The sequence below is a fragment of the Echiichthys vipera genome (genome assembly GCF_963691815.1).
Source record: "Echiichthys vipera genome assembly, chromosome: 9".
NCBI lineage: Eukaryota > Metazoa > Chordata > Actinopteri > Perciformes > Trachinidae > Echiichthys > Echiichthys vipera.
The window spans coordinates 31,301,583-31,328,805 of NC_139834.1; the positions used below are offsets into that span (position 1 = coordinate 31,301,583).

General features: G+C 39.6%; 1 protein-coding gene across 4 annotated transcripts in view; it reads right to left on the minus strand.

The window, feature by feature from the left end:
- The window catches only part of LOC310952306 (paired box protein Pax-7-like), a 109,674-nt gene extending 89,725 nt beyond the window's left edge, over positions 1-19,949 (minus strand). The window contains exons 1-4 of one of the 4 annotated variants that reach the window (XM_083920882.1): positions 19,577-19,949; positions 17,422-17,657; positions 16,966-17,092; positions 16,561-16,689 (exon numbers count right to left, since the gene is read on the minus strand). In XM_083920882.1, coding sequence (XP_083777008.1) covers positions 16,561-16,689; positions 16,966-17,092; positions 17,422-17,657; positions 19,577-19,661 — 577 coding nt within the window. In that variant the 5' untranslated portion in view covers positions 19,662-19,949. Of the gene's footprint in view, positions 1-16,560; positions 16,690-16,950; positions 17,096-17,421; positions 17,658-19,576 lie in introns of all 4 variants that reach the window. The other 3 variants (XM_083920880.1, XM_083920881.1, XM_083920879.1) reach the window with 3 other exon arrangements.
- Positions 19,950-27,223: the final 7,274 nt, after the last annotated feature.

Below are 27,223 nucleotides of genomic sequence, written 5' to 3' on the forward strand. Positions count from 1 at the left end.
TCCCTCTAACCCACGGCTCTCAAATGCACTCACATTTAGTTGAAACGATCTGGGCCGCAGCACGATTGCTTCTGAGTTATATGTCATCACCCCTCAGAGTTTTAATTTTTGTCCAACTGTTTTTGAATATTTTCATCTGATAAAATCTGCAGTAAACACTCCACCTCCGCATCAGAACACTGCAAACCCTTCGGCGGCATCTTGTTAAATGTCCGTTGTGGGGAAAAGACGCATATAAATAGTCTAGCACAAGCATCGGCTTGTGTACACGTGCAATCATGTTTTACCTCTCTTAGAGAGGTGGGCTTTAGTTAAAAGAGAGAGGTTGTTTTCCGTCGATTTAACGAAGGTAAACATAGTGAACGGCCATTGGTAATGCCACGGCACACGACACTAGCTGAGTCCTAGCCTGCTGCTCAGCAGACATATATATATTTTTAAACACCTTTAACTAATATGCAGTTTCATTTCTTTAAAAAGGGTTCAAGACCATGTCCTTAAAGCTGGGTTAGGTAGTTTAATTTTGGCATTGCTGGGCAAAAAATCCCTAAAAACCTTTCACAAGTTATAACTAAAATGTAACCTGGAACCTTAAATCTGAACTTTCTATGAAATATATGTTTTTTGTTCCTATTTGCTGAAACTGTCACTATATCCTGACAGCACAATCTGTTAAAGAGACATGCAGCTCTACTTCCACCTTCTGCTCCCAGAGTGCTTCTAATGGCATCTGCAAGATTCCACTGTGACCGACCTAAAACAATCAATCAGATGCAGATACTCTGACGCAGCATAATTGACTACTCTGAACTCCAATTAAAGTGTAAAACTAGACATTGCTGATCAAATGGGAAAGTTTGTGACCAAGTCACGCCTAAACCAAGCCCTGCCTACCAGCCGGACAAACAACCTAATTTTACAGCTAAACACTAACTCACTAACTCACTACTCGAGAAACAGGAAATACAGTAACACGATACTGATTCATATGGTGTGGTGGTTATTTTAGGTTGGCCGCAGTGGACACTAGCAGATACCATTAGGAGCAGACAGGGAGCAGAAGGTGGAGGTGGAACTAGATGCCTTTTATATCATGACAGTTTCAGCAAATATGAAAACTCTTTCTTTTCTTTTTTTTTTTACAGTTACTGACTTCAACTTTAACAAAATTTACAGAAACTACCACTGCTGACTGAAATGTCAAAAGTGAAAAGTTATTCCCAAGAATTTAAAGATCTAAAATTGGGCTCAGTCTATTTGAGGCTGAGAAACTTTTTTTTTTTTTTTTAGGGGAAAATAAATAAATTGAGTTACAAAAAAGGTTTCAGTGGTAGAAACAGAGAATCAGCTTGCTGTAACCCAAGGGCAACAACAAGCAGCACACTGACACCTCAGACCTTTTGATCCAACTGCAGAATACTTCATAGATATCCACTCTATTGTCGTCAAATGAAAGTGAAAGCTTGGCCTATATTGACTCTGGTTTTTGCCCGTCTCCACTCACTCAGCTGCTGGGACAAATAACGCCCCCTTCACTGAGGCTCCGAGGCAGCTGCAGGATTGGCAAACTCCTTTTCACCCAGTGCCATCCTACAGTGGCTGCACCCAACAACAGACAACCCTGGCAACCAGCAACGCCCAACGCTATTAGCTGCTACCATGGAAACAGAACAGGACAGAAAGTCATTGTCAAACCCTTCAAAATGTTTTAAAATATTCATTCAGACTAAATATATATTTTTAGGGAAAGCAATACGTTCATTCTGTACCCCTCTAAACGCCCTGGGGGTGTTTTTTTTTTTTTTTTTTTAAATATAGCTTTTCATAAAGATTCTACATATTCAGCCTTTCAACATCAGGAAACAATATGCTACACTCGGTTCAGAAAAGAACTAAAGATTGAGTAGTCTGTGGTCTTAGTTTGTCCTTCCTGTTGGCTTATTTCCCTAATAGTATGAAGACACCTGCTGGTTGGAGAGGCTGTAGGAGGCACAATGTTTTACTTCCACCCAAACAGCACTAAAAATGCGTAGGGTGGACTACAGCAAACCCTCCCACTGCAGATGGACATTCATTCAAACCAGCAACATTAGAAATGCCGATCAGCTTGGCAGCGCAGAGTAGAAACTTTCCTTTCAGCGTTTTGCTGTTGTCTAGCTCAATCGTGTCACTTTGAGGGAGTCTATTCAGAGGTATTCATGCATTTGCCTTCAGGCTACAATGGCCACCACTTTATGAACTGTCAGCCTGCTTGCCACAAGTCTTTGGTTCATATTATTTCCTCTTCTTTAATAAACTTGGAGGAGTTCATCAACTCCTTCAATAGAAAATGCAGTGACAAAATAACAGATGGGCCTCCTAGTCCACTTTAGTTTTTTTCTTCTTTTTTTCTTGTTAGCAAATGTGTGTGTATCAGCAGACCACACATGGACATAGACTTAATGGCTGTTGCTCAACATCTACAGCAGCTTGAACATGACTAGAAATGGTACACAATGCTGACTTTAAAGCCAGCCTATGTTAATTCTTCATACCAAATCTTGTTTTCAGTTCATTGATTCCACAGTGATGGCACTGTTGCCTCACAGCAAGATGGTTCCTGGTTTAAATCCTCCTGTGTGGAGTTTGCATGTTCTCCCCGTGTCTGTGTGGGTTTTCTCCGGGTTATCCGGTTTCCTCCCACAGTCCAAAGACACGCTCGTGTTAGATTAATTGATGACTCTAAATTGCCCGTAGGCAGACATCCTGTCCAGGGCGTACCGTGCCTCATGCCTGATGTCAGCTGGGATAGGCTCCAGCCTATAACTCATATTTTCAACCTTTCAATTTCCTCTGGTATAGTACCCAGAACTTGGAATATTGGCTCATGTTGTACCCTTAAATAAGGAAGAGGGCAATCTAAAAAAAAACATAGACTGATATCCAAACTGTCTAGCCTAGCAAAGGTCCTGGTCTGATAAATGACTGAAGATATTTCTGAGATATATGTTATGGTATTTCAGAGCTCCCATTTTGACCCCATTTCAGTATGGTTTTAGAGCGAGCACAGTACTGCAGATGTTACTTTGGTTGTAAATTACATTGTTTCAGCTTTAGATTTTAAAAAAGCTCTGTGCAGCACTTTTTCTTGATCTTTCAAAAGCATTTGATACTGAAACTTTTTTTCAACAATGTACCGGCTTTTAATAGTTTTTCAGCCAAGTACCCCGTTAACGAAAAAACATTTTTGGTATAAAGAAACATATAAAGAGGTTCAATAGAACGCGCGTCATCTGTAACTGAAGGATACTTACATGTTCAATTTCAAATTTGAATTTATTTAGAATCCTCACTGAATTCATGGCAAAACAGTTTTTGCACTTACAGTTTAGTGATAAGTGGTTGAAGATGAATGAATGATGAGTTTAGTGAGAAGCATTGTTTTTAGTGAGCAATTGTGCTTCACTGACCTGCTTCAACCACAAATCCATTTTCTTGATTTTCGTCTGTCATTCAATATCGGAAGTGACTTCCTCTTTACAAACAATTGTAGTTGTGAATGTGATTGCTATTTTGAAAAAATGTTTTATTTTGTCAATGTTTACGTTTTTTATTGCTCTTTTAATCCTATAATTATAATGTCTAATTTATCAAATCAACTTTAACGAACACAATGCCATATACAGTCCTACACATTTTATCTTTATTTATCTATATTTATCCTCTATACAGTTCTCTACACTTCACTTATTTGATTTAATTTTCTGTGAATTTTATTTTACTTGAATTCTTATCTGTACTTTATATATATTCAACTAAAAGTTTATTGTTTACTGTTTGTTTTACTTTCCATATTTATTTAGCTAAGCGTTTATTGATTATATTATACTGTATTTTTTTTACCTCCTTATTTTTGACACAAGTGTCTAATAAGCTGCTGGAAATCCAATATCCTTGCAGGAGTCATCCCAAAGGGATCAATAAAGAGAAGTCTAAGTCTAATTCTGATATTCTGATAATTGATATTTTTAAAATTTAAAGAGTACTGGATTTGATATTAATTCATGTAATTGGTTCAGGAACTACCTATCATAGAAACAACAGTCTGATAAATTGGAAAGCCACCATTCTGAGTTCAGTTTTCATCAGTAACAAAAGGTGTTCCACAGGGACCAATTTTAGGTCCAGTGCTTTATATTATATTATTTCATCTCTGGCAAAACTGCCATGCCCATCTATACACAGATGACACAGCTTTTTTATATTGATCATTCAGTTAAACTGACAATTGTATATTTACAGATTCCCTTTAACATTCTGCAAGATGCTCTTAAAGACCTGACATTAAATGGTGATAATAAAAATGCTATTTTCATGCTATTTTCCAGAAACAGAGCTATAGACTATATTGAGCTTAGTGTTTCCACTTCAAACAAATATAAATATCTTGGCAGCCGGATGGATTGTCTTTAAATTTTTTGACATCGATATTCTTATGTGCCAACCGAAAGATGGGAGATAAAGAGATGTTAAGGTAGTTTTCATGTGTGTGTGTGTGTGTGTGGGGGGGGGGGGGGGGGGTAAGCAGACAATGAACAGCATCACCACTAACAAAGCCTTTTGCTTCATGTTCCACAGGCCGGGTCTGAACTTGCTCTTTGAAAGGGATTTTAATTTTAGTGCACCTGACTCATGGAAGAAAATGCATCACCTGCTTAAAATCCACTTACTCATACATTTTAGATATTTTAGAAATCAGTTTTTAAACTTCCCAGTCGTTAATTTTTAAGAAATCTTTTTTCATAATCAATTTCTCTGTAATTGGCTAAATGCTTATAACCTTTAAGGATTAAACATAGAGCTGGGAGGTTAATGAAAATACTACTCATACTGTTATTTCAGATCAGTTATATCGTATGAGTTTGTGTTTTCCTAATCCTACAGATTGCATTATTATTAAAGCAATATACAGATGGGTGCCAAAAAAATAAAAACCTGGTGGAAGTGGTTTCTCCGTGGATTTCAACGCCCCGCACCGATGTGAAGCACCATGACCACTAAATGAGGGGGGATGTTTTGTTCCACACATCTGAAGAACCTATGAGAAGAGAGCAACACCTACCACACTGTATGTTGGGTCTTACTTTCATTTGTCACCTATCTGTATATTTATATCAAGGTATATGCTTCAAATATTAATTCATAGTCAATTTCAAACACTCAAGGCCAAATAAACATGCATTCTCATAATTCCAAACAATTACATGAAATAAAAATAGGAAATATAACAAAAAACCAACCCAATTCTATCAGATCTGCTCACTCTACAGAGAGTAGTCTCCAATCTATTTCCATGAGGATGCAGTGTGAAAAATGCTCAGTTCCGATCAGGAGCGTGTTAAATATGCGGCTCAAATCATTTTATTGCAGTGATGGAGAAATGGCTATTAATCCACTTTCATACCTTTCAGCAGCGTGAACATTTACTCTACCCCCATCCCACCCAAAAATTTCCAGGCTTTTATGCCCCTGTAATCTCTGTATATTTAAGGTCACTTTCTAGCCAATTACACTTGATGGTTGCATTTGGAGAATGTGATTTCCTCCGCAGATTGAAGGAGAAATCCATAAATAAGCCATCTAATACTGTAGACCCAAGCACACAGCCCTCTGTCTGGAAATTTCAAACAGGATTTTAGAGATGCATTAGTCACTTGCTTAAATAATTCCTTCATCCATTTCCACAGGATCATTATACTGTCTGATAAAATGAATACTCTTATATTTATACACATTGTTACACTCTTTCTCTACAGCTATATTTGTTTATTTTTTTAATGGAATTTAAATGAAAAAGCAGCTAATGATAAGATTTTTTTTAAAAAATACAATGTCCAGCTGTCTTTTTCAAAATACAAATAATATTTTAATTTATACCACTAATATAATAATTTGGCTGCTTGTAAATTCATTATTCTTTTGATACTTAGTGTTGGCTATATTTATCAGGTCCATGACTATGGTACACTGAGGTCATACCCTAATTATTATTTCTGAAAAATTGTTGTATTATTTATTGACATTTACTAAATTAAATTATTTTTTTCAAGGATCAAAGGTTGTACTGACATCATGATCATGATAATCCACTTGGCTGTTGTTTTAGACTACCTAAACCTAGGACAAATGCACTAAAAAGAACTGTACTGTACAAAGCTATTGTATACTGGAATGGACTTCCGTACTGCCCCAGTCTTAAGTGTATTCTTAACTGTGTATGTGTGGGCATATGTGTGCGTACGTATGTGCAGGTGCTTGTACTATGTATGTATATTCTTGTACTGCGTATGTATGGTGCATGTGAATATATACAGTATATGCAAACTATATATGTGCCTGTAGGAATTTGATGTGTGTGAGTGGGTGTGTGTATGCACACGTTATGGATGTATACATATACTCATATTTGCCTAGTTATCAAAGTATTTTTATTACATGATCTGAGTTTTTATGGGAATGATCTAATTCCTTGTTTTTTCATTTTATTTCATATTTTGTGATTTCTATTCGAACTGTTATTTGTCTTGCTTTTTAGGGACCACAGGAAGAATAGCCCTCACCAAGGTGACAACTAATGGGGATCCAATAAACAATAAACAATAAAGAAGCATGTTAGCAATTGGCAGATGGTGTAATGCAGTATTGGATTTAGGTAACAGATACTTTTTCTCGTGTAAAAACGAAAGAATAAACCTAAAATACAGTCTTCCAAACAGCACAGTGTTTTTCGACGGACTAGTTTTGTGAGGCAGCTGTGTCTCTAAAGCGGCTGTGTTATATCCTACAGCCAGCTGTGAGGAGGAAACCTCTCTGAATGGTTTGTCTAGTGGGCTCTGGGGCCATGTTTTGCTGGACAGCCAAATTACTTGGATAAAAGCAGATGTGTTCATGCCAAGTCCTGACACAGTGGCAGACAAACCAATCAAGCACAACATACCATGTCAACCTCTTAATCCATTGATCCCCCCCCCCCTTAAAACGTTCCTTGAGTGAAATATAGAAACCCCAGAATGTGTTTTATCATTGCTCCATTCCAGCCAATGAAATATTAACTTTGGGATCTCCAGTAACTTGAAATATACCTGCTCAAGCACCCCTAAATTATAGTTGTTGTTTTAAAACTTAACAATGGTCAAAACCATAAAGAATATTTTAGAATATTTTAACCACCAAAATACATCTGACTCCCCAACCCTGTCATTGTATGATCCACTTTTTCTCTCCCACCTGCTCCGCTCACCTGAAGTCAGCGTGAGCGTGCACACACAGACGTGTAGTTTCCGTCTGTGGTGCAGCCGTTCCAGTAAGCAGTTCAATCAACGATGTGGTACACATTTCTTTACTTTTACCACTCAGTACCAACACATTATAATCATTGCCAGTCCTCATTTTTGCTGCACACTGAATCACAGATCACTCTTTATGTTTAAAGTTAGGAGTTAGTTAGCTGACTTTTTTCTAGCTCGCCAATGTTGGGTTGTCGATCAACCACTGTCCACTGTTTGAACTGTAGTCAGAGAAGCTAGGTGTTGTGCAATGTGGTGTGTGCTGATATTAAAGCCAAGGTACTGCTGTCTGTATTAGTCACGAGCTAACTAACCAACAGGAAGCCAGGGAAGCCCATAACTTTATAGAATGATATAAGATATGATGAGATAGATGATAGATGTGTGTGTGTGTGTGTGTGTGTGTGTGTGTGTTTGTGTGTGTGTGTGCGTGTGTGCGTGTGTGTAGGAGAGTGCAAAAGCAGGAAGAAATGTAAGAATGATCGTTTAAAATTACACAGTTTGGGGTTTCAGAAAATAGACATCTTTGTTGGCTGCTCAGCACCCCTACAGCTCTAAACCTACAAACGTCCCTGTTTTTCGAACAAAGACTGAGCATTAAATTGGTTTATTAAAAATATTTATATATAATGTATATGTAATTTGACTGTAGAATAACAGCATGTGTGATTGAACATCAGACTGGCGCTGCACAGCTGCACATAAGCTCTCCAACTCTGGGGGTTCTCCACAAGACTCAACAAGGGCTCAGTTAAAGACCGACCAAGGTGTTGACATTTTATTAATTTGTTGTTGTCATATTGTTTGTGTTGTGCTTTGTGATTTCTCTGTTCTCCATTGTCTTGTGTGTAGCCATTGTAAATGAGCTGCTAATGGGATGCCCAAGGCCTCTGACTGCCCTCAACCCTGTTTTGCCTGTTTGCTCTTTGTGCATCGCTCCTCTTTTGTTGGCTGATCAGCTTCCCATTGGGTCTCCAGACAAGATTCTTGGCATTTGTCGGCAAAATGAAAGGAGGATTAAGGGATGGCTACTGAACACTCCATGGCAAAGAAGTCGGCTGCTATTCTCCTATTCAAAGACCCCTCTCAGTTCAACAGCTCCCCTTTATTATATATATATATATATATATATATATATATATATATATATATTGGTTTTCTCAAAGACACCGCTGAAAAGTCCAAAGTGTTACTCCAAAAAAGGAAAAATCAACAAGTAGGTCATCCCCAACGAAATGCTAATGGATGTTGAAAAAGAGAAGGAACCGGGAAATTAGCTGCATTATAGGTTCTAACAAGGTTCTACAACAATGATGAAAATATTTCCATTAAAACTTATTTCATTGGATCAATATATCAATTACTTAAAAAAATAGTGACAAATAGGAATTAATGAGATGTTGTGGAATTGATAGTTTGTCGGTTTGATTAGCAAATGTTAGTTGTTTTTATTTTGTAAATGATAGCTGATTTTGAAAACTAGGCTATTCATTATGGATGGATGTTTTTTTAAAGATAGCATGGATGTTTCTAATGTGGTTGGGTTTAATTCCATTTTCCTCTACATTTGATACGTTAACATTATTCTTATTCTTTTTGAGACAGTTTCGCCTGTGATTAATTGATGTGTAAAAGGTTTTTTCCTATATGAAATCACAAATTAAATGTTGGGTTTCACATGGAATGTCTTCTAAATTCTGAATCTAAAAATGTGACATTTTCAAATGGGAAATGGTTGTCCTAAATTAATATGTGGGTGATATGTAGAATGTGGTCCTCATTTACATATTAAAGAAACAGAAACCCACCAAGTCCTACACTGAAATTAATTGATGGCCTTATTAATATATAATATAATATATTGATATTTGCTGCTGAAGTAACACTAAAATAACCTAAACCTGTAGAGTAAATATTGGTATTAGCTATTTTTAACTTACATCGACTGTCATTTTCACTAAGGCAATCACTGGGTGTTACACCTGCCCACCTTATTTATGTATACAAATGTATTAAAAAACGTTGTCATCCTTACATAGTGTATATCAAATGAGTAATATAAGAGAAGATACCATGAAAATAAAGTATTAAAAAAAAATAACGCTAAAATTCTGTATATTGCACATATTACCGAATTAAGCATTCTACCTCACTTGTTTCAAGGTTGCTACTCCTTTGTGAGTTTTTTCCCTCATTTTTCTTATTTCCTGTTTATGTCTTTTTTCACTTTGCTTCATCCAGTTTTTCTCTGCCGTCACAGTGACCCAGTTCCCTCCTGGGGATTGGTGTGTGATCTTTGAATACCTCCTGATCCAACCATGAACCGCTTCTTTCTAAATAAGGAGATGGGGGGAGAACTGGGAGCATTCAGACTGGATTCTATTAATAATGTGATGTGTTGGCTAAGGACGAGTAGGGCTTCACAATATGGATAAAGCAACATCACTTGGATACTCATTTTAGGCATATCAAAATTTGAACTCATTAGTTGTCTAAAATGTCGTTTCCAATATTCCAGGAAGAGAATGTGTCCCTCTGAACAGAAACAGAAATACAGCAGTAGTGTTGGGGGGATACAGGTCCTGTCTCATGCAGCGAATGGGCTTTAATTAGCAGACAGGCAAGCTTGAAAGCAGCACTGGCATCAGCTAATATGATGAACTCTCATTGTGGCAGTGTCACTGCGAATGTTTCTGATGAGCAAAAGCAGCAGAGGATCAAAGCCTCTAAGCTGCTCACTTTGCTCAGCTTTAAAAGTGTGAAACACAGTTGATGAATTCTGTCCTCAGGTCTGCATCAGGTCAGCACGCCACCACAGCAGCTGCAGTCAACAGCAGCAGGAACATTAGCTTTGACTGGCGGTAAATACAAATCCCGCACTAATCTGTCCTGATTTTGCCTATTTTACGTTAACCCACCTGCAAACCTCCTGCAACGGCTAACGTTAGTCAGGCAGACAGCTATATTAAGTCGTTACCTAATATGGAAAATCAAAGTGTTAGGGAATGCTTGTCCATACAGCTGACCGGAGGAGAAGTGGGTAACGGAGCCCACTCAGTGTCCAGAAGTGACATCCCCACACATTTATTCCTACCTCGCTGAATCACCAGGTAATGCAGAACTATGACAACCATCCCTTTCTCTGTCCTTAATATCCTGTCGTTGTAGTTTAGCTCTGTGAAACGACACAAACAGCCATGGCTGAGGTTAAATGAGGGTGGAAATGGACTGTCTTTCTCTCTCTGACATACACACACACACACACACACACAAACACACACACACACACACACACACACACACACACTCACTGCATCTTTTTGACATCATTCTGTCATCTTTCTGCCATATTTCTATCAATGAATATGGAAATATTACTTGTATTTCCTCAAATGTTATCAAATGTATTTTTATAAACTCAGTGCTCACTCCTGTTTTTCGTATTGTTGCCTATAGAACACTGAGGTCTCCTTTGTTTTCTACATCGAGGGGGCGTGGCCTTTTATGTGACGTAGGATTACTGTCTTCTATACACCAATGACAACATACTGTATTTCTGTACATTAATCAGCCACACAGGCACTGCTGTAATATTTACACAATATTCCTAAGAGAGTAAAATTTCATGGTCATTCCAACGAAGCCTTTTCACCTGAAGGGAAAAAATCCCATTGACTTAACATGTGTAGCCATTCGTGCAAACGACCAAAACCTGCCGACTATGTGTCTGCCTGATACCTTATTAATAATAAATGCTTAAACTAACTAACTGGATGTTACAAACAATATTTGGATACATAATTTAGTAGAGTAGCAGTTAAGTGGGAGTTAAGAAGACATTCGTATTGGGATGTCATGACTAATTTAAGATATAACTGGCTACAACGTATTATTTGGTCCTCCTGAAGAATTATCAGTTGTGAGAACTTAATCAATGATAACTACATAAATAATAATTGAAGGTGAATTTAATGGTGGACTTTAGGATGAGATACATATCAGGAGTTGACATGAATTTGTCTATTGGCACTGATATTTCCATATCATTGAATATTTCTGATTGCATCAGGCCATTGTGACATATGTTCCAAATCAATGATCAGGACTGATTTACAGCAGTACTGGATATTGCATCAATGTGATGAAGTACCTTGACTTTACATGCCATATTTTTCAGAGCTTTTACCACAGCCTCTCACTATACTTTGTTATTAAAATATAAAATGACACAGTATGTGAGTATATTATCCAAATCACCAACTCCAGATGTTTTATATGTTCCGGCCGGATTCGTGGATGCTATGGATAATATGACTTCTCTGTGTTGAAATAAATGTTTCTGAAGAAGTTAAAATGGATATCAAATACGGATTAATCATGTTTATATTTTTTTAGTCTTTATAATCATAGTCATTATCATTTCAAAGACAAACATCCATCTGCAGTTTTTTTCTGCAATGACTTCAAACTGCCCATAGAGTCTGCCCCACATAGGGAATCAACCGATATGGATTATTTAGAACCGATGACCGATACAGATTTTTTACAGATTTTCTTGAGCCGATATTTGGAGCTCATTCTACTTTTGCACCCTCAATTTACATCATAAAATTCACACATGATGATAACAAATGTTACGAGTCTTAATTTATTTTAAAAAGAAGGAACATTTTTTTAACTTGAAAAAGTATCCAGCAACAGAGAAGTTTTGGACGCCTGTCTGTAAATAATTCCAGGAAAAAACTATTGGCAAACGCATCAGCCCGCATCAGCCCAATCGGCCGATAGACGGATACACCTAAAAAACACAAACATCGGTATACCACTAGTCCCAAAACCCAAAGCTGTTCCATTTAAAGGGAGAAAAGCAGCAGATGCTCAGATTGGAGGAAATGGAATCAGGAAACAGGGCTTTTTACTTGACAAATGACTTAAATAATGAATTGGTTATAATTGTTAATGAGAGCATTTCAAGACAATGATGATGATCTTCATCATTATTACTTTTGATACCATTCCTCTATGTTGCACATTGGCTTGCAGTCCTCTTGTATGTTTTTAATATACAGTATCTCTTAAAAATGTGAATTTTTGGTGCGAGGCAGCGGGGGAGAAAGGCGAGGTTAATCCCAGTTTAATACACTGATGCACAGCCCGGGACCGAGGCTGTGATGATTGTGTTATCTCCAGCCAACATTTGGGTCTCCATCAATTTCAACCCGGCAAAATAGCTGGGAGAAAGTGCAGATGAGTGGAGTAAACGCAGATGCCCGGGGAAAAGTGTTATTAATAGCTGCAATAGAACTTCACACAGCCTGTGCTCTCTGTAAATCTGCCTCTCGTCACTTCCACTGGATTTGTTTGAAGTGTTCCCTCCATCCTTACTGTCAACCTTTTTTCTGCAGGCTTATTCCACAATTGATGGATTTTTTTTTTCCTACAGTAGGTGATGTACATCTTGAGAAACCACATATAAACATAATGCTGCCTTCAAGTACATCAGTCCTTTTTCGGCAGCTGGCCCATAGAGGGCGCTGGGGCGCCTCCTCCTCGAAATTAATACATTTTTTAATTGATTTTATGTATGCATTATTTTCATCCTATGATTACAATTATGTGGTCAATGAGTAGTTTATAATGCATTTTCTGCAAAAAATAAAGTAACTAAAAGCATCGACTGCATTGAAATATTTATCTGATCTCTCATCTCTCTCTGCCTAGCTGAGTTGAGCTGAGCCGAGCTGCTTCTGAAGCCATAGCTGCTCTTGGGCGAGATTGAGGGAGATTTCCGGAGCGTCCATCGGTTCCACATACACACTCATTTAGAGCTAGCGCACGCAGTTTGCTGTATTCTATGGACAAATACACGGGACCTCGGGCGATATTTCTATCACCCCAAACCTCTCCCCTAATCTCTCCCCCGTTGTGTTTCTGATGGTGACCGACAGCCTACATGTGACCAGAAACAGATCAAGCCTGGATAAACACTGGAGCAAATGACCTGAAGCATCTTTCTGAAAAAAACAACAACATATATACAGTATATAGTTATGTTTAGTTCAGCAACATGTCATGTCATGTCTCTTAAAACGATGTTTTTGAGGTTACTGATAGGAACCAAATTGGGACAATACGAACTGAGTCTGGAGTCTCCCTTAGAGATAGGGTGAGAAGTTCAGCCATCCTGTGAGGAACTCAGAGTAGAGCAGCTGCTCCTTTGCGTTGAAAGGAGCCAGTTGAGGTGGTTCGGGCATCTAGTAAGGATGTCCCCTGGGCGCCTCCCTAGGGAGGTGTTCCAGGCACGTCCAGCTGGGAGGAGGCCTCGGGGAAGACCCAGGACTAGGTGGAGAGATTATATCTCCACACTGGCCTGGGAACGCCTCGGGATCCCCCAGTTAGAGCTGGTTAATGTGGCTCGGGAAAGGGAAGTTTGGGGTTCCCTGCTAAAGCTGCTGCCCCCGCGACCCGACCCCGGATAAGCGAATGAAGATGAGATAAGATGATGAACTGTGTCTGTGTTCATTATATTGACACTCAATCTTCTCACTGTTTTTTGCCAGGACAGATAACTTTTTCTGAGATAAAGTCTGCTTTATTTATGGCAAAGCCCCTCCTGAAATACATTTCCCCAGCCGCCACTGTAAATTACCTGTATTTTCCTACTGTATGAACAAACATTTTGCAACATGCTTACATTGTATCCTGGAACCTATCATACATGTGTATTTTGTAGCAATCTTTTGAATATGGTCATTGATATTTTGTCACGGTGTCTTGAGATGATGATGGTGATATGCAGAATGCACTACTGTATGTTGAGTCATTTATTATATGCGAATGTCAGATCTGTAAGATAATGCAGATTGAAGAGTAGAAAAGCATACTATGCACTAATTCATTCTGATTGAATTCTGAATCTCATCGTAATCCATTATCTTGTAAAGTTTTCACCTGTATTTGTAAAACATTTTTTGACTGTCTTTAACAGTACAGAGCTAAAGTTGAGTCATTTGCAGGTGCTTCCTATTCTATGTGTGACATGTGTTTGTGTCAGTGACAGGAGCACACATTCACACCTCCTTCCTTCAGTCTAATACTGCTGCTAAAATACACTCTGGCTCTCCATGAGATTCTGCCACCATGCCAGCAAAAACAATCCCATAAAAGCAGATGAAATGAATATTTAAAAATACAATCTAAACAACACAAGTGGAAACCTTAAAATCTCATGAATTTGCGCCATGGGCACCGCACCATGAAGTGAGCTGCTGAAAGATGAAAGTGAAAAAAATAAAAGGCTCAATTTAATCTGCTTTAAAGCCCTTCAACAGAAAGCATGTGCCTGGAACTGTGAGAGTGAGGGCTGATAGGGGATAAATATATTTCTTACCATGCCTTCGAGCTATTACACCCATCTCCAACACAGACGCCTATTCAACAGACACTGGTTTCATTACCAGCTGTAATAGGCTAAGTCTTCAAATTATTAAATGCCAGGCTGGATGACAGAGAGACACTAGCTAGGCTGATCTTTTGAAGAACATGAAAAGGAGGACAGTTGATAGCATTGAAAAAAAAACATGTCACCAGTGGAACTAGTGGTCAGGAAACACTAGGAGCTACAGGCCTTATGTGTAATTAACGAACAGCTGATCCTGGCAAAACGCTCCAATCAAACAGGCCGTCAAGACAAACAACAGCGGGAGGACCTTCTCCAGCTGCTGTTCTCTCAGTGAGAGACCAGAACAGCTCAACGCAGTGATGACAACGGACCCAGCACAGACCTTATCCCTGCAGTCTTTGACAAAACAACATCCCTTCGGCCTATCACTTATCAAATTAGTTTTGCTCCATGGAATTTATAACTATTATTATTATTATTATTATTATTATTAATTTTATTATTGTTGTTGTTGTTGTTGTTGTTGTTGTTGTTGTTGTGCAGGTGGTTAGTAGGCTAACACCTTGCTATAAAACGTGAAATCAGATTATATTGTGGATGTCTTTTTGCTCCTGGTGCATGGGTGCAGATCCTGGGGGGGGTTTCTGAATCCCAGTTTCTGAAAAACATGAATTTTCCGCCCCAGTAAAAAATACCATGAATTATTCAAAAATTGAACAAATGTATTTTCTGACTTCACGTTCTTCACATTTTAGATTCACACCTAAACAGAAATAATTGAAATGGTGGAACAAATAATGTTTGACAAACATATTCTCCACGTTCACCTCTGCTCTCCTCCACTACAACACAAATGAACTGGGAGTTTCTTAAACAGACGCTGATGATCAGCAGGCTTTAAAAAAAGGGCTTCATATTTTCATATTCATCCATATCAGTGAATCATGCATAAAGTAGTCCCATACACTGGGAGAAAAGGGAGATGGTGAGAAGAACTGGGGCGTAGACATAAGATGACCCTTAAAATGATGATTTACTAATATAACAGTTCAGTAAATGATGATTTACTAATATAACAGTTCAGTAAATGATGATTTACTAATATAACAGTTAAGTAAAATGATGATTTACTAATATAACAGTTAAATAAGCAGTGATACTCTGTTGGCTGTTTAGGACAAATAAACAAGAACGGTAAGAACAGTAAAGGATTCCATGTGCATTTTTTGAATGATATGATGAGCCTCTACCAAGGTGTGATTTATGGTATGAGTTGCATATATTTGGGGGGGTGGTCACATTTGTGTCCCCCCAATCCTGACATCAGATCTGCAACCCTGACCTGTTCATTCATCAAATTGAACGGGGCCTACTCTGTTTATATCAGCAGGTTATCGCGTTCGTTTTCTTTTATTTTAAGGTTCAGTGCCGCCGCAACCAATCAAAGACTTTTGGGAAAACTTCAAGTGCACACAATAGGGCCGCTGTGAGCCCGCTGGCCCCTGGCCCCCGGGTGTGAGGGGTGTTCGTGTCACACCGCCTCTAATTGATAATGACTGGCACATCGGTCATCTGTCAGCAGCGCTTTCAAGGGAGCGTTTAAGCAGCTCCGCGGGAGCCCGCTCCACTCCACCGCTCCCCGTCATAAATAATGAAGCGGCCCCTGAGTCTGCTGGGAGAACGCTTTAAAGGAGGGAAACCGAAGCGACAAAACGATCATTTAGGTCCAATTTGTAGACAACGTATCGCGTAGAGACAGCAGTCCAACCCGCAGCTGTCCGCACGCTTTCTGACCGCACCGACGGGCCCGGGTGTGCTCTCCTGTGGGCCTACCTTTGTCGCCGAGGATTCCGTCGATGCTGTGTTTGGTTTTCTTTTCTCCGTCTTCATCCTTTTTATCACACTCGTCCTCATCGTCCTTTTTTCCAAATCGAGCTCGGAGCACACGGCTGATGGAACTCACTGCGAACACATGCAGAGGCAGCGTCAGCAGACTAATAATAACAACAACAATAATAATAATAATAATAATAAGAAGAAGAATTAATATCATTGATTAAAAATTATAATAATAATAATAACAACAACAACAATAATAATAATAATAATAATAATAATAATAATAATAATAATAATAATAATAATATAATAATAATAATGGCCTAAATGTTTAACACGATTGAAAATCGCGGAGAATGAAAGATTTAATTAAATGCGGCTTACCAGAGGAGGCCTCACCTGAAGGGACTGTGCTTCTGTCACACACCCCGTCCTTCAGCAGCTTATCCCGGATCTCCCAGCTGAACATGCCGGGGTTTTCCCGCTTGTACTCCTCAATCCGCTTCTCCACGTCCGGCGTGGCTACCTGCTGCAGGTGGGACAGCACGACAGAGAGAGACGGACACAGTGTAATGAGCAGGCTGCAGAAATATTTAGGGCCGTAAATGTGAAAACGTAAAAATAAAATGAAATCAAATGAAATAAAAGGACAGTTAATGTGTAAGAATGGCCTAGCTTTCTCAGACAGCATTAAGGCCTATAATAAATAAAAAAGCCTGCACTAATTAAGCCTACAATCCTCATAAAGGCAAATGCAACATTTATATATTATTATGCCTTATTGGGCTATGGTTATTATTATTATAATTATTATAATTATTATTATTATTATTATTATGATCAGGTTCTTCTCACCCTGGGCTTACTGCCCCCTATCGCCCCGGGCCGGATGGAGCCGGTCTCCTGGTAACGGCAGAGGATCTTGGAGACGCAGCCGTGAGAGACCCGCAGCTGTCGGGAGATGACGCAGGGCCGGATGCCATGGTGGGCCATCTCCACTATCTTGTGTCGGATGTGGTTGGGCAGCGGTCGGCCGTTAATGAACACTCCTCCGAGCTGGTTGACCCGTCCCTGGCCCAGGGGAGTGGACACTGCGGGTGACACAAGGTCACACTCAGCCAGGAGCTTTACTCAACATTTAACCATGAGACGATTAAAAAAAAAAAATCCGAAAGGAATGACGTGTTTTCGCTGCATGTGGACTAAATATCCAGTGGACTGTGCAATACCGGCCTATTGTAGGCCCGTTAGTTATTCACTAATCGGAACGTCTATTATTCAAAATTGAACATATGTATTTTCTGACTTCACATTCTTCACATTTTTGATTCACACCTAAAAGGACATGATTAAAATGGTGAAAAAATAATTTTGTTGGGTCAACTTGGGTTTTATTTTTGTATTTATTTGAGTTAATTGTGCTCTTCGAACTGTGTTTTTTTTAGAACTGTTTACCACCATAACTGGCATTGTAAAAACATGATCAGTTAGTTTACCCAACTTGGATAGGTCTTCATATTTTGATATGCATCCATATCAATTCATATTTAATAATAAAGTAGCCCCATACACTGGGAGAAAAGGAAAATGGTGAGAATAACTGGGGGTAAGTAGACTTTACATGAAGACCCTTAAAGACCCTTAACATGATGTTTTACTAATATAACAGTTCAGTAAATGATGATTTACTAATATAACAGTTAAAATGATGATTTACTAATATAACAGTTCAGTAAAATTATGATTTACTAATATAACAGTTAAAATGATGATTCACTAATATAAAAGTTCAGTAAAATGATGATTTACTAATATAACAGTTAAAATGATGATTTACTAATATAACAGTTCAGTAAATGATGAATTACTAATATAACAGTTCAGTACAATCATGATTTACTAATAAAACAGTTCAGTAAAATGATGATTTACTAATATAACAGTTCAGTAAAATGGTGATTTACTAATATAACAGTTCTGTAAACTGGTGATTTACTAATATAACAGTTAAAATGATGATTTACTAATATAACAGTTCAGTAAACATTGAACTCTGTTGGCTGTTTAGGACAAATAAACAAGAAAGGTAAGAACAGTCAGTGGTTCCATGTGCAGTACCATGTGTATATTATGAGCCTCTACCAAGGTGGGATTTATGGAGGCATGTTATGGTAAAAAAAAAAAAAAAAATCACTTTTGTGTCCCCCTCAATCCTGACATCAGATCTACACCCCTGGAAGAGCCCCTTTTGTCCACCTGCATTATTCACTATCACGCTTTCATCCTCTGCCTCTCCCTGTTGTTTTCTATTTGATTGGTCTGATTTCCAGGTGCACTTTAAGAAATCCCACGTTTTTTTTGTTTATATTTGTCTGCGTTTTCTTTGACATTCACTCATTTTAAATATGTTGACAAAGGACCTTTTCATATTTAGCCATATAAGCCAATATATATTCAAAATAAAAACAGAAACAAACAATATAGATAACCTAGATCAAAACTCAAGGCCAACCACAGAAACAGACCCGCTTCATGGGGAAAAAGGAGGAGAAAAAAGAATGCATAATGAAAACAATTCAAATAAATAAAAACTCGCAATAAAGATAATACGGACAAACTCAATGATCTCCAAGAACAACCAGGCCGATGGGGACAAAAACAAAACAATCTCCATTAAAAACAATAAGACAGAGCCAGAACTGAGAAACCTATGAGCCAATATTGACATTGTTTTGAATTTTTACCACGATAACAAAGCCATTTAATGTGTGTGGAAAAACGTTTTTGATGGCAGTCATTCACGGCAAAAAAAGAAGAGTAGACTATAGAATTTAGGATATTAAAGGAGCCGAGCCTAGGCCTCGTTAGAGTCTACTGAAGTAAAGCTCAAGTCTAACATATTTACATTACACTGAGCTCGCAAGTGTTCGGTCTCCTCACAGAGTTTCCTCTAAAGGCCTAGATCAGCTGCTCCGGCTGCTGTGGAGCCGTGTCCCGCACATACTCCTACCTTCCAGAGGGAATCCGGTGCGGGTATAGTTCTGTCCGGGAGCCGGGCGCATCATCCGCTGTACCGTTCCTGGCAAAGACGACATTAAAAAAACAAAATACAAAAGGAAAACAGAGGCAAAAAAAGACGGACACGTTTTAGATGTCCAGTTCAGGTGCAGACTTGTTGGTCAAAAGAGTTTTGAAGGTGGGAATGTCTGACGGATCCAGTGTGTGAAAAGGAGATTGGATATGAGTGTGAAAACAGCCCCAGAGGAGTCCAGGTGACGGGACTTTTGTGGAGCAAGCTGAGGATATTCGGAAGCAAAGTGAAGCGCAGTGTGGAGCGGCGGGAAATCCTCCACTGTTAATGTCCTCACAGTATACAAGTGTTCTGTCTGTGACACACTGATGTCTTTATTTAACGGTGTGAAGGCTGGACTAGCCTACCGTGACGGTCTCTCCAGAACAAGTCTGGACCGGGCGGGCTCCAAAAAGAGGGGATGGGTCCGCAAACACCGATAGGTTCTTACAGCTTTCTCTTTTTCCACAGAGATAAGCTCTAACAAGTTTCAGCAGCCAATGGGAACGCAGGGATCAAAATTCACACACACACACACACACACACACACACACACACACACACACACACACACACACACACACACACACACACACACACACACACACACGCACACACACAAACGCAAACACGGCCTACACATTAAGTCTATAGGAACAAGAAGGTGTCACCTGTCAAATATAACAAATGCAATCCAATGCAATTCGTAAAGTGGAGAGCTCCAGGCCCCTGGTCAGTGCTTGCTGAGGCGGCAGTGTGTGCTGTGTTTTATTTGGGCAATATTGTCTAGAGCTGGAGACGACCAAAGGCGCCTTACAATATTGCAATGCTGTAGCTATAATATACAAACTCTAATGCAATCTACTATTAACATCACTGCCATGGATGCAGGTGTGTGTGTGTGTGTGTGTGTGTGTGTGTGTGTGTGTGTGTGTGTGTGTGTGTGTGTGTGTGTGTGTGTGTGTGTGTGTGTGTGTGTGTGTGTGTGTGTGTGTGTGTGTGCGTGTGTGTGTGTGCGCGCGCGTGTGTATGTGTTTATTATTCAATATTGAACAAATATATTTCCAGACTTCACATATTTGATTTACTAATATAACAGTTCAGTAAAATGGTAATTTAAAATATAACAGTTCAGTAAAATTATGTTTTACTAATATAACAGTTCAGTATATGATGATTTACTAATATAACAGTGAAAATGATGATTTACTAATATAACAGTTCAGTAAATGATGATTTACTAATATAACAGTTTAGTAAAATGAGGATTTACTAATATAACAGTTCAGTAAATGATGATTTACTAATATAACAGTTCAGTAAAATGATGATTTACTAATATAACACTTCAGTAAAATGACGTTTTACTAATATAACACTTCAGTAAATGATGATTTACTAATATAACAGTTCAGTAAAATAATGATTTACTAATATTACAGTTCAGTAAAATGATGATTTATTAATATAACAGTTCAGTCAAATGATGATTTACTAATATAACAATTGAGTAATATGATGATTACTAACATAACAGTTCAGTAAAATGATGATGATTTACTAATATAACAGTTCATTAATATGATGATTTACTAATATAACAGTTCAGTAAATGATGAATTACTAATATAACAGTTCAGTAAAATGATGATTTACTCATTTAACAGTTCAGTCAAATGATGATTTACTAATATAACAGTTAAAATGATGATTTACTAATATAACAGTTCAGTAAAATGATGATTTACTAATATAACAGTTAAAATGATGATTTACTAATATAACATTTCAGTAAATGATGATTTCCTAATATAATAGTTAAGTAAAACAAATGATTTACTAATATAACAGTTAAAATGATGATTTTATAATATAATAGTTCTGTAAAATGATGGTTTACTAATATAAATGATGATTTATCATATAAATGATGATTTACTAATATAACAGTTCAGTAAAATGATGATTTACTAATATAACTGTCAAGACTCGGCTCTGATAGTATCCTCTTCTCTTCCTTTTGTGTGAGTTTGTCTCCCTCTGTCTGTTTTTCCCTGCATGTTTGTGTCCCTCTTTTTTTCTGTCGTCTAGGTCCAGGCGTTCCCCCAAGCTGCAGTCTGTCACGCTGATCACCTGGTAGACTACTTATACCCTGAGCGGACATGCATGCAGCGCCGGACCGTTGTATTCCTTCATTAGTAAAACTATTCCCCCCGGATTGGGATTCCTTTTCTCGTTGTGGTTATCACGCTCCCCGTTGTTAAGTATATTCTAATCGTGTTTTGTTTTCTGTTTTCTCCGTAGTTTCCCGTGTTCCTGTTTCCTAGTCCTTCTCCCTGATTTCCGTCGTCTCCTCGTTCCTGTTTTTCCCTCGACCGTCTCGTCATTTGTATTTCCTGTTTACTAGGTAGTGTTTGCGTTTTGTTTGTAGTTATTAAATATTTGTTTGTACTTTAACTCCGTGTCCGTGTCTGCATTGGGTCCATCCGTTTTTGTGTGTTATCTCTGTACTGTTCTTGACAGAATGGTGCGGCCATAACCTTGCCCCTGCGGATATGGAAATCGATCCCCCAGGTTTTTCTGTTCGCCACGCGGTTACTTCCCAGGGAGTACTGCTCGGTAAACATTCACAGAGGCTGCAAGGAATCCTGGAGAACCTCAGTCAGTTGACCGCCTGCGTTGCTCGTTTGGACAGGTAGGACCTCTTCTTGCCGCTCCTGTGAATGCTGAGTCACCCGCTACTACCCTGAGTACTCTCCTCCCTCGTGAGCCCTATGTTCCGGCACCAGAGCGCTATTGTGGTACACTGGGTGAATGCAAGATTTTTTTGTTTCAATGCTCTCTGGTTTTCGGTCTGCAGCCTCCCACATACGCTAACGATAGCACCAAGATAGCCTATGTGCTAGGTATGTTGTCCGGTAGGGCTCGAGTCTGGGGAACTGCGTTTTGGAATAACCCCCTGACTTGGCAGGCTACTTTCCAACAGTTCTCCAGTGAGATTATGTCGGTTTTCGATCATCCTGTCTCTAATTGCGATTCTAGCAATCACTTGCTGGATCTTCGCCAGGGGTCCGCTTGCGCTGCAGATTACTCTGTTGAGTTTCACACACTAGCGGCATAATTAGGATGGGATGATCGGGCTCTTCAGTAATTTTATTTAAGGGGCTTAATGAGGAGGTTAAGGACAGTTTAGTGGGTAGGTCTGAGACTGCTAACCTCCAGGAGCTCATCAGCCTCGCTATTATGATAGAAAACCGTCTATGTGAGAGACGTCGTGAGAGACGTTTGTGAGAGACGTCGTGAGAGACGTCGTGAGAGTCGGTCAGCTGTCCCCATAACTCCAGGTCCCATTACCAGTTTCCCCGAGCATACACCCTGTGTACCCGTGAGCAACCGGGTTCCCCTGTCCTCCGCTCCAGACCAGGAGGAACCCATGCAGCTAGGTTGTAGCCACTTGACTCCAGCTGAAAGTGAGCGGCGCTTTAGAGAGCGATTATGTTTTTACTGTGGAGCTCCCAATCATTAGATAGCCAACTGTCGCAGACGGTTAAACTGTCAGACTCACCAGTCACAGGCGGGGTCCTGGTGAGTCATTCGGTTGTTCCAAATTGTTCCCGTCAACATATTAACTTGGATGTTGTTTTGTGTTGTGAGGGTAGGGAATTTTCCCTTCAGGCACTAATTGACTCTGGGGCTGACACGAATATTATTGATTTTGAGTTTGTTAAGGCTAATGCTATTCCTGTGAACCAGCTAGAGACTCCCTTAATGGTTAATAGTCTCAGTGGGAGCGAACTCACTCAGATCTCCGTGGAGACCTCACCTTTAACCATGTCTCTTGCTGGTAACCACTCGGAGTCCATTGCCTTCCACGTTATGCCTTCCACCAATGCACCCGTAGTTCTTGGTCTCCCCTGGCTTTTCACTGACATTCAGTTATTGATTGGTAAACGGGTAGAGTAGTGAGTTGGAGTAGCAATTGCCATTCCTCTTGTCTTCGCTCAGCTCCTCCTAGATGTCCTGTTGCCCCCAGTTCCTCTCTACCCGATCCACCTGACTTGTCTTCCGTGCCTCCCGTGTACCACGATATCGCCAAGGTGTTTAGCAAGGCTAAGGCGTTATCCTTACCTCCTCACCATCCTTACGATTGTTCCATTGAGTTGTTGCCCGGGTCAACGTTTGGATAGGTTAGGGCTGATCCTGCTAAAGTCACTGCTGTGACCGACTGGCTGACACCCACCTCCAGGAAGCAACTTCAGCAATTTTTGGGCTTCGCTAATTTCTATCATCATTTTATCCGTAACTACAGCCAGGTAGTTTCACCGATGACCAGGGGCCTGTTTCACAAAGCAGGTTCAAAAAACTCTGAGTTTAACCCTAAACTCTGAGTTGATCTACTCTGAGATAGGAAACTCTGAGTTTTCGGTTCCAGAACAGCTGATTTGCGTTAGGTTGATCAACTCAGAGTAGTTTGACCTGGAGTTAAGCGCGTGCACCACAAGTATAAAAAGACAGCATCAATGGAGCCCTGATTCGACGAGTCACCATGGCAACGGATAAGCGGAGGGCTACGTTTTTCACCCCACTAGAACTGGAAATATTAATGCACTCGTACGGTGAGTATGAGCATGTTTTTCGCCATAAGTGTAACACCGCTGCAGCAGCTAAAGAGAGGGAGACGACGTGGGAGAACATTGCTGCTCGTGTCAATGCGTAAGTTTAAATGTAGTCCTGTTGCAATCACAGAAATATCACGGAGGGAACTGCTTGAGTGGTAGTCTATTAATTTATTTCATTTAGGTGCAACCCCGCGGGGCAGAAACGCACTTGGCAGCAGCTTAAGATGAAACATAAAAACATTGTTCAAACAGGTAAGAACTCGGCATAATCTCATGGCGGTACCTAATTTTGATCATGTTTTACATTATAAAGTAAATAATCAGAATCAGAAAACCTTTAATGTACCGCAGACGGGGAAATTCGTTTGTCACAGCAGCAACAGAATATTACAAGCAGAAACCTATTACAAAATAAGATAAGAAATAGAAATGGCTGTTTGACTGTACAGTTGTTTTATCCCCAACATAATGCTAATTTCACATACATAAAAGTCTTCTCATCTATATCATGTTCTGTTAAATAATTAACCATATTTAAACTAACACAGACTTCTACTCAGCCAACAGAAAGAAAGCTGACGCCCGTAAAACGGGTGGTGGCCCTGCACCTCAACCTTTAACGCAGGCAGAGGAGCTGGCCAAAATTTAGGAAGGCCAGTGGCTGAGGGAATTCCTGGAGGAAGCTCATCCTCTGAGCTCACACCCCAAGACTCAAGTGCATTTATAAAATGTAATATGCCTAGACCTATATCTCTCTATCTATCTAACAAGCCTATTCATAAAAAAATATTTATTTCCCTCTCATGACTTTTTTTTTTTTACTTTTGTTCCAACAGATTCTGATGGTGCTGTCTCCCTGGTGGAGCCCCCTCCCGCCACAACAGACTTTTTTATTGTAAGTAGGCGATACATCAAAGATTTTGTCAAATGGTAGTTATACTGAAAAGTATCACTCATCTAGGATGAAGAGTACGAGGAAACTGTATCTGCTGCCTTTACAGAGGGGGATCCAGAAAGGCCTACAGAGGTAACATCTTGATATGTTACTGATAGCTCTCTTTCGATTTACAATTCTTAACATTCTGGTAGAATATAGAGTGACATGTAGCCTACACTGAAGTATTAACACATTCTCATCCTTTAACAGGGCATGGCTTGGCAGCAGCAGGAGGGTCCCTCAACTTCAACTGCACAGATTGACACAGTGAGATGGATGTTCAGTAGAAATCAGAGATTTGTTCTGTGGAATTCATGTGCAACTGTATAATGTCCTCCTTGTATGTATTCCCAGTTACCAGTCAAAGACATATACAAAATTTACCTCATGAAAAAAAATGAAAAAACAGACAAAGAAAAGCATTTCTTGGACCTGCAGATTAGGAAGGCAGACCTCGAAATTAAAATACTGGAGCACAAGTTAGAGGTAGGTGCATGGTCACATGTGAATCATGTTAAGTATGTTAACTATATTGGAACATTAATTAAACTAGCTCTTGTATTTGCAGGAAATAAAGAAAACCAAATGAAATGTGTAGTATATCTTTATTTGAGTGCTGTGGTGGTAGTGATGGTGGTAGTGATGATGGTGGTGGTGGTGGTGAAGGTGGTGACGGTGATTCAATCCCTAAAGTGATGACGGCATATGATGTCTCTGAATGCTCTGCCGTCCTGCATAGCAGACAGGTGGATGGGGTCATCATCAGGGTCTTCAATTTGTAGGGCAGGGTGTTGCTCTCCTCTAATAGTGGCAATATTATGAAGAACAACACATGCCACAATAATATCACAGGCCCTCTCAGGGGTCACCCTGAGGTGACGTAGGCACTGGAAACGGGCTTTCAGCAGGCCTATTGTCATCTCAACCCGGGCTCTAGTCCTGCAGTGAGCCCGGTTGAAGTTCTGTTGGGGGCCTGGTTCAGGGTCAGGGTAAGGGGTCAGCAGCCTTGGTAAGCATGGGTAACCCCTGTCACTCAGCAGATGGCCATCAAACTCTCCTGTAATGTATAGTGGATTCATTAGATTATATTAAGAGGAGGAAGACAAGTGAAGTATTATGCAAATCTTAAGGCTGCTTACCACGTTGCAGTCTGTTACTCAGGTTAGACTACCGATACATCCTTGCGTCATGAACAGACCCAGGCCACTTGGCCTCCACATTGGAAATGATGTGTGCAGCATCACTTACAATCTTGACAGTGCAGAGAATGACAGATGTTGAACTATGATGCAGTCTTTAACATTTTGAAACAGTAGTCAGTCCACATGTACCTGCACATTTATGCTGTGAATGGACTTCCTATTCACATAATCTGATTCATTTTGTGATGGAGCTGTGATGGGGATGTGTGTGCCATCAATGCAGCCTATCACACTGGGGAATCCTGAAAGAAATTAAAATGAAGAATCCCAGTCTAAGGTTGCAGCACAACGTCATTAACAGAATATCATTTGATATTAATTTAATAGATCTCTACGTCATTCACCTGCAATCCTGTGGAACTCCTCCTTGATGGCTCTGACAGGTTTATGTCCAGGGAACGTTACAAAAATTGGAAGTAGCCTTTTCAGGGCGAGGCACACTTTTCTGACCGCTCGGCACACAGTTGCCTTACTCAAGTGCTCTGCATCTCCGACGTTGTACAAAAAACTCCCATTTGCAAAAAAACGCAGCGCAACACATAATATCTGCTGGGATGTGAGAGAATGACTGCGGCTGGTAATGTTTGAAATGTAAGGATGGATAAGGTTATGTATGTAAATGATGGACTGTGATGTGAAACGGTACCGCTCAAAAAGATAAACGTCTGGAAATGCAAGAACATCAGTGCGCGGTCTGATAATCATCTCCCGACGAATATCTAATTCTCTGCGCAGTATTGCTGCACCTTCATCTACGGGATCATTATCAAAAGGACACGCCATAGTGGAAATAGTCGCCACCTAATATGACTTCTAATGTCTGATTTTT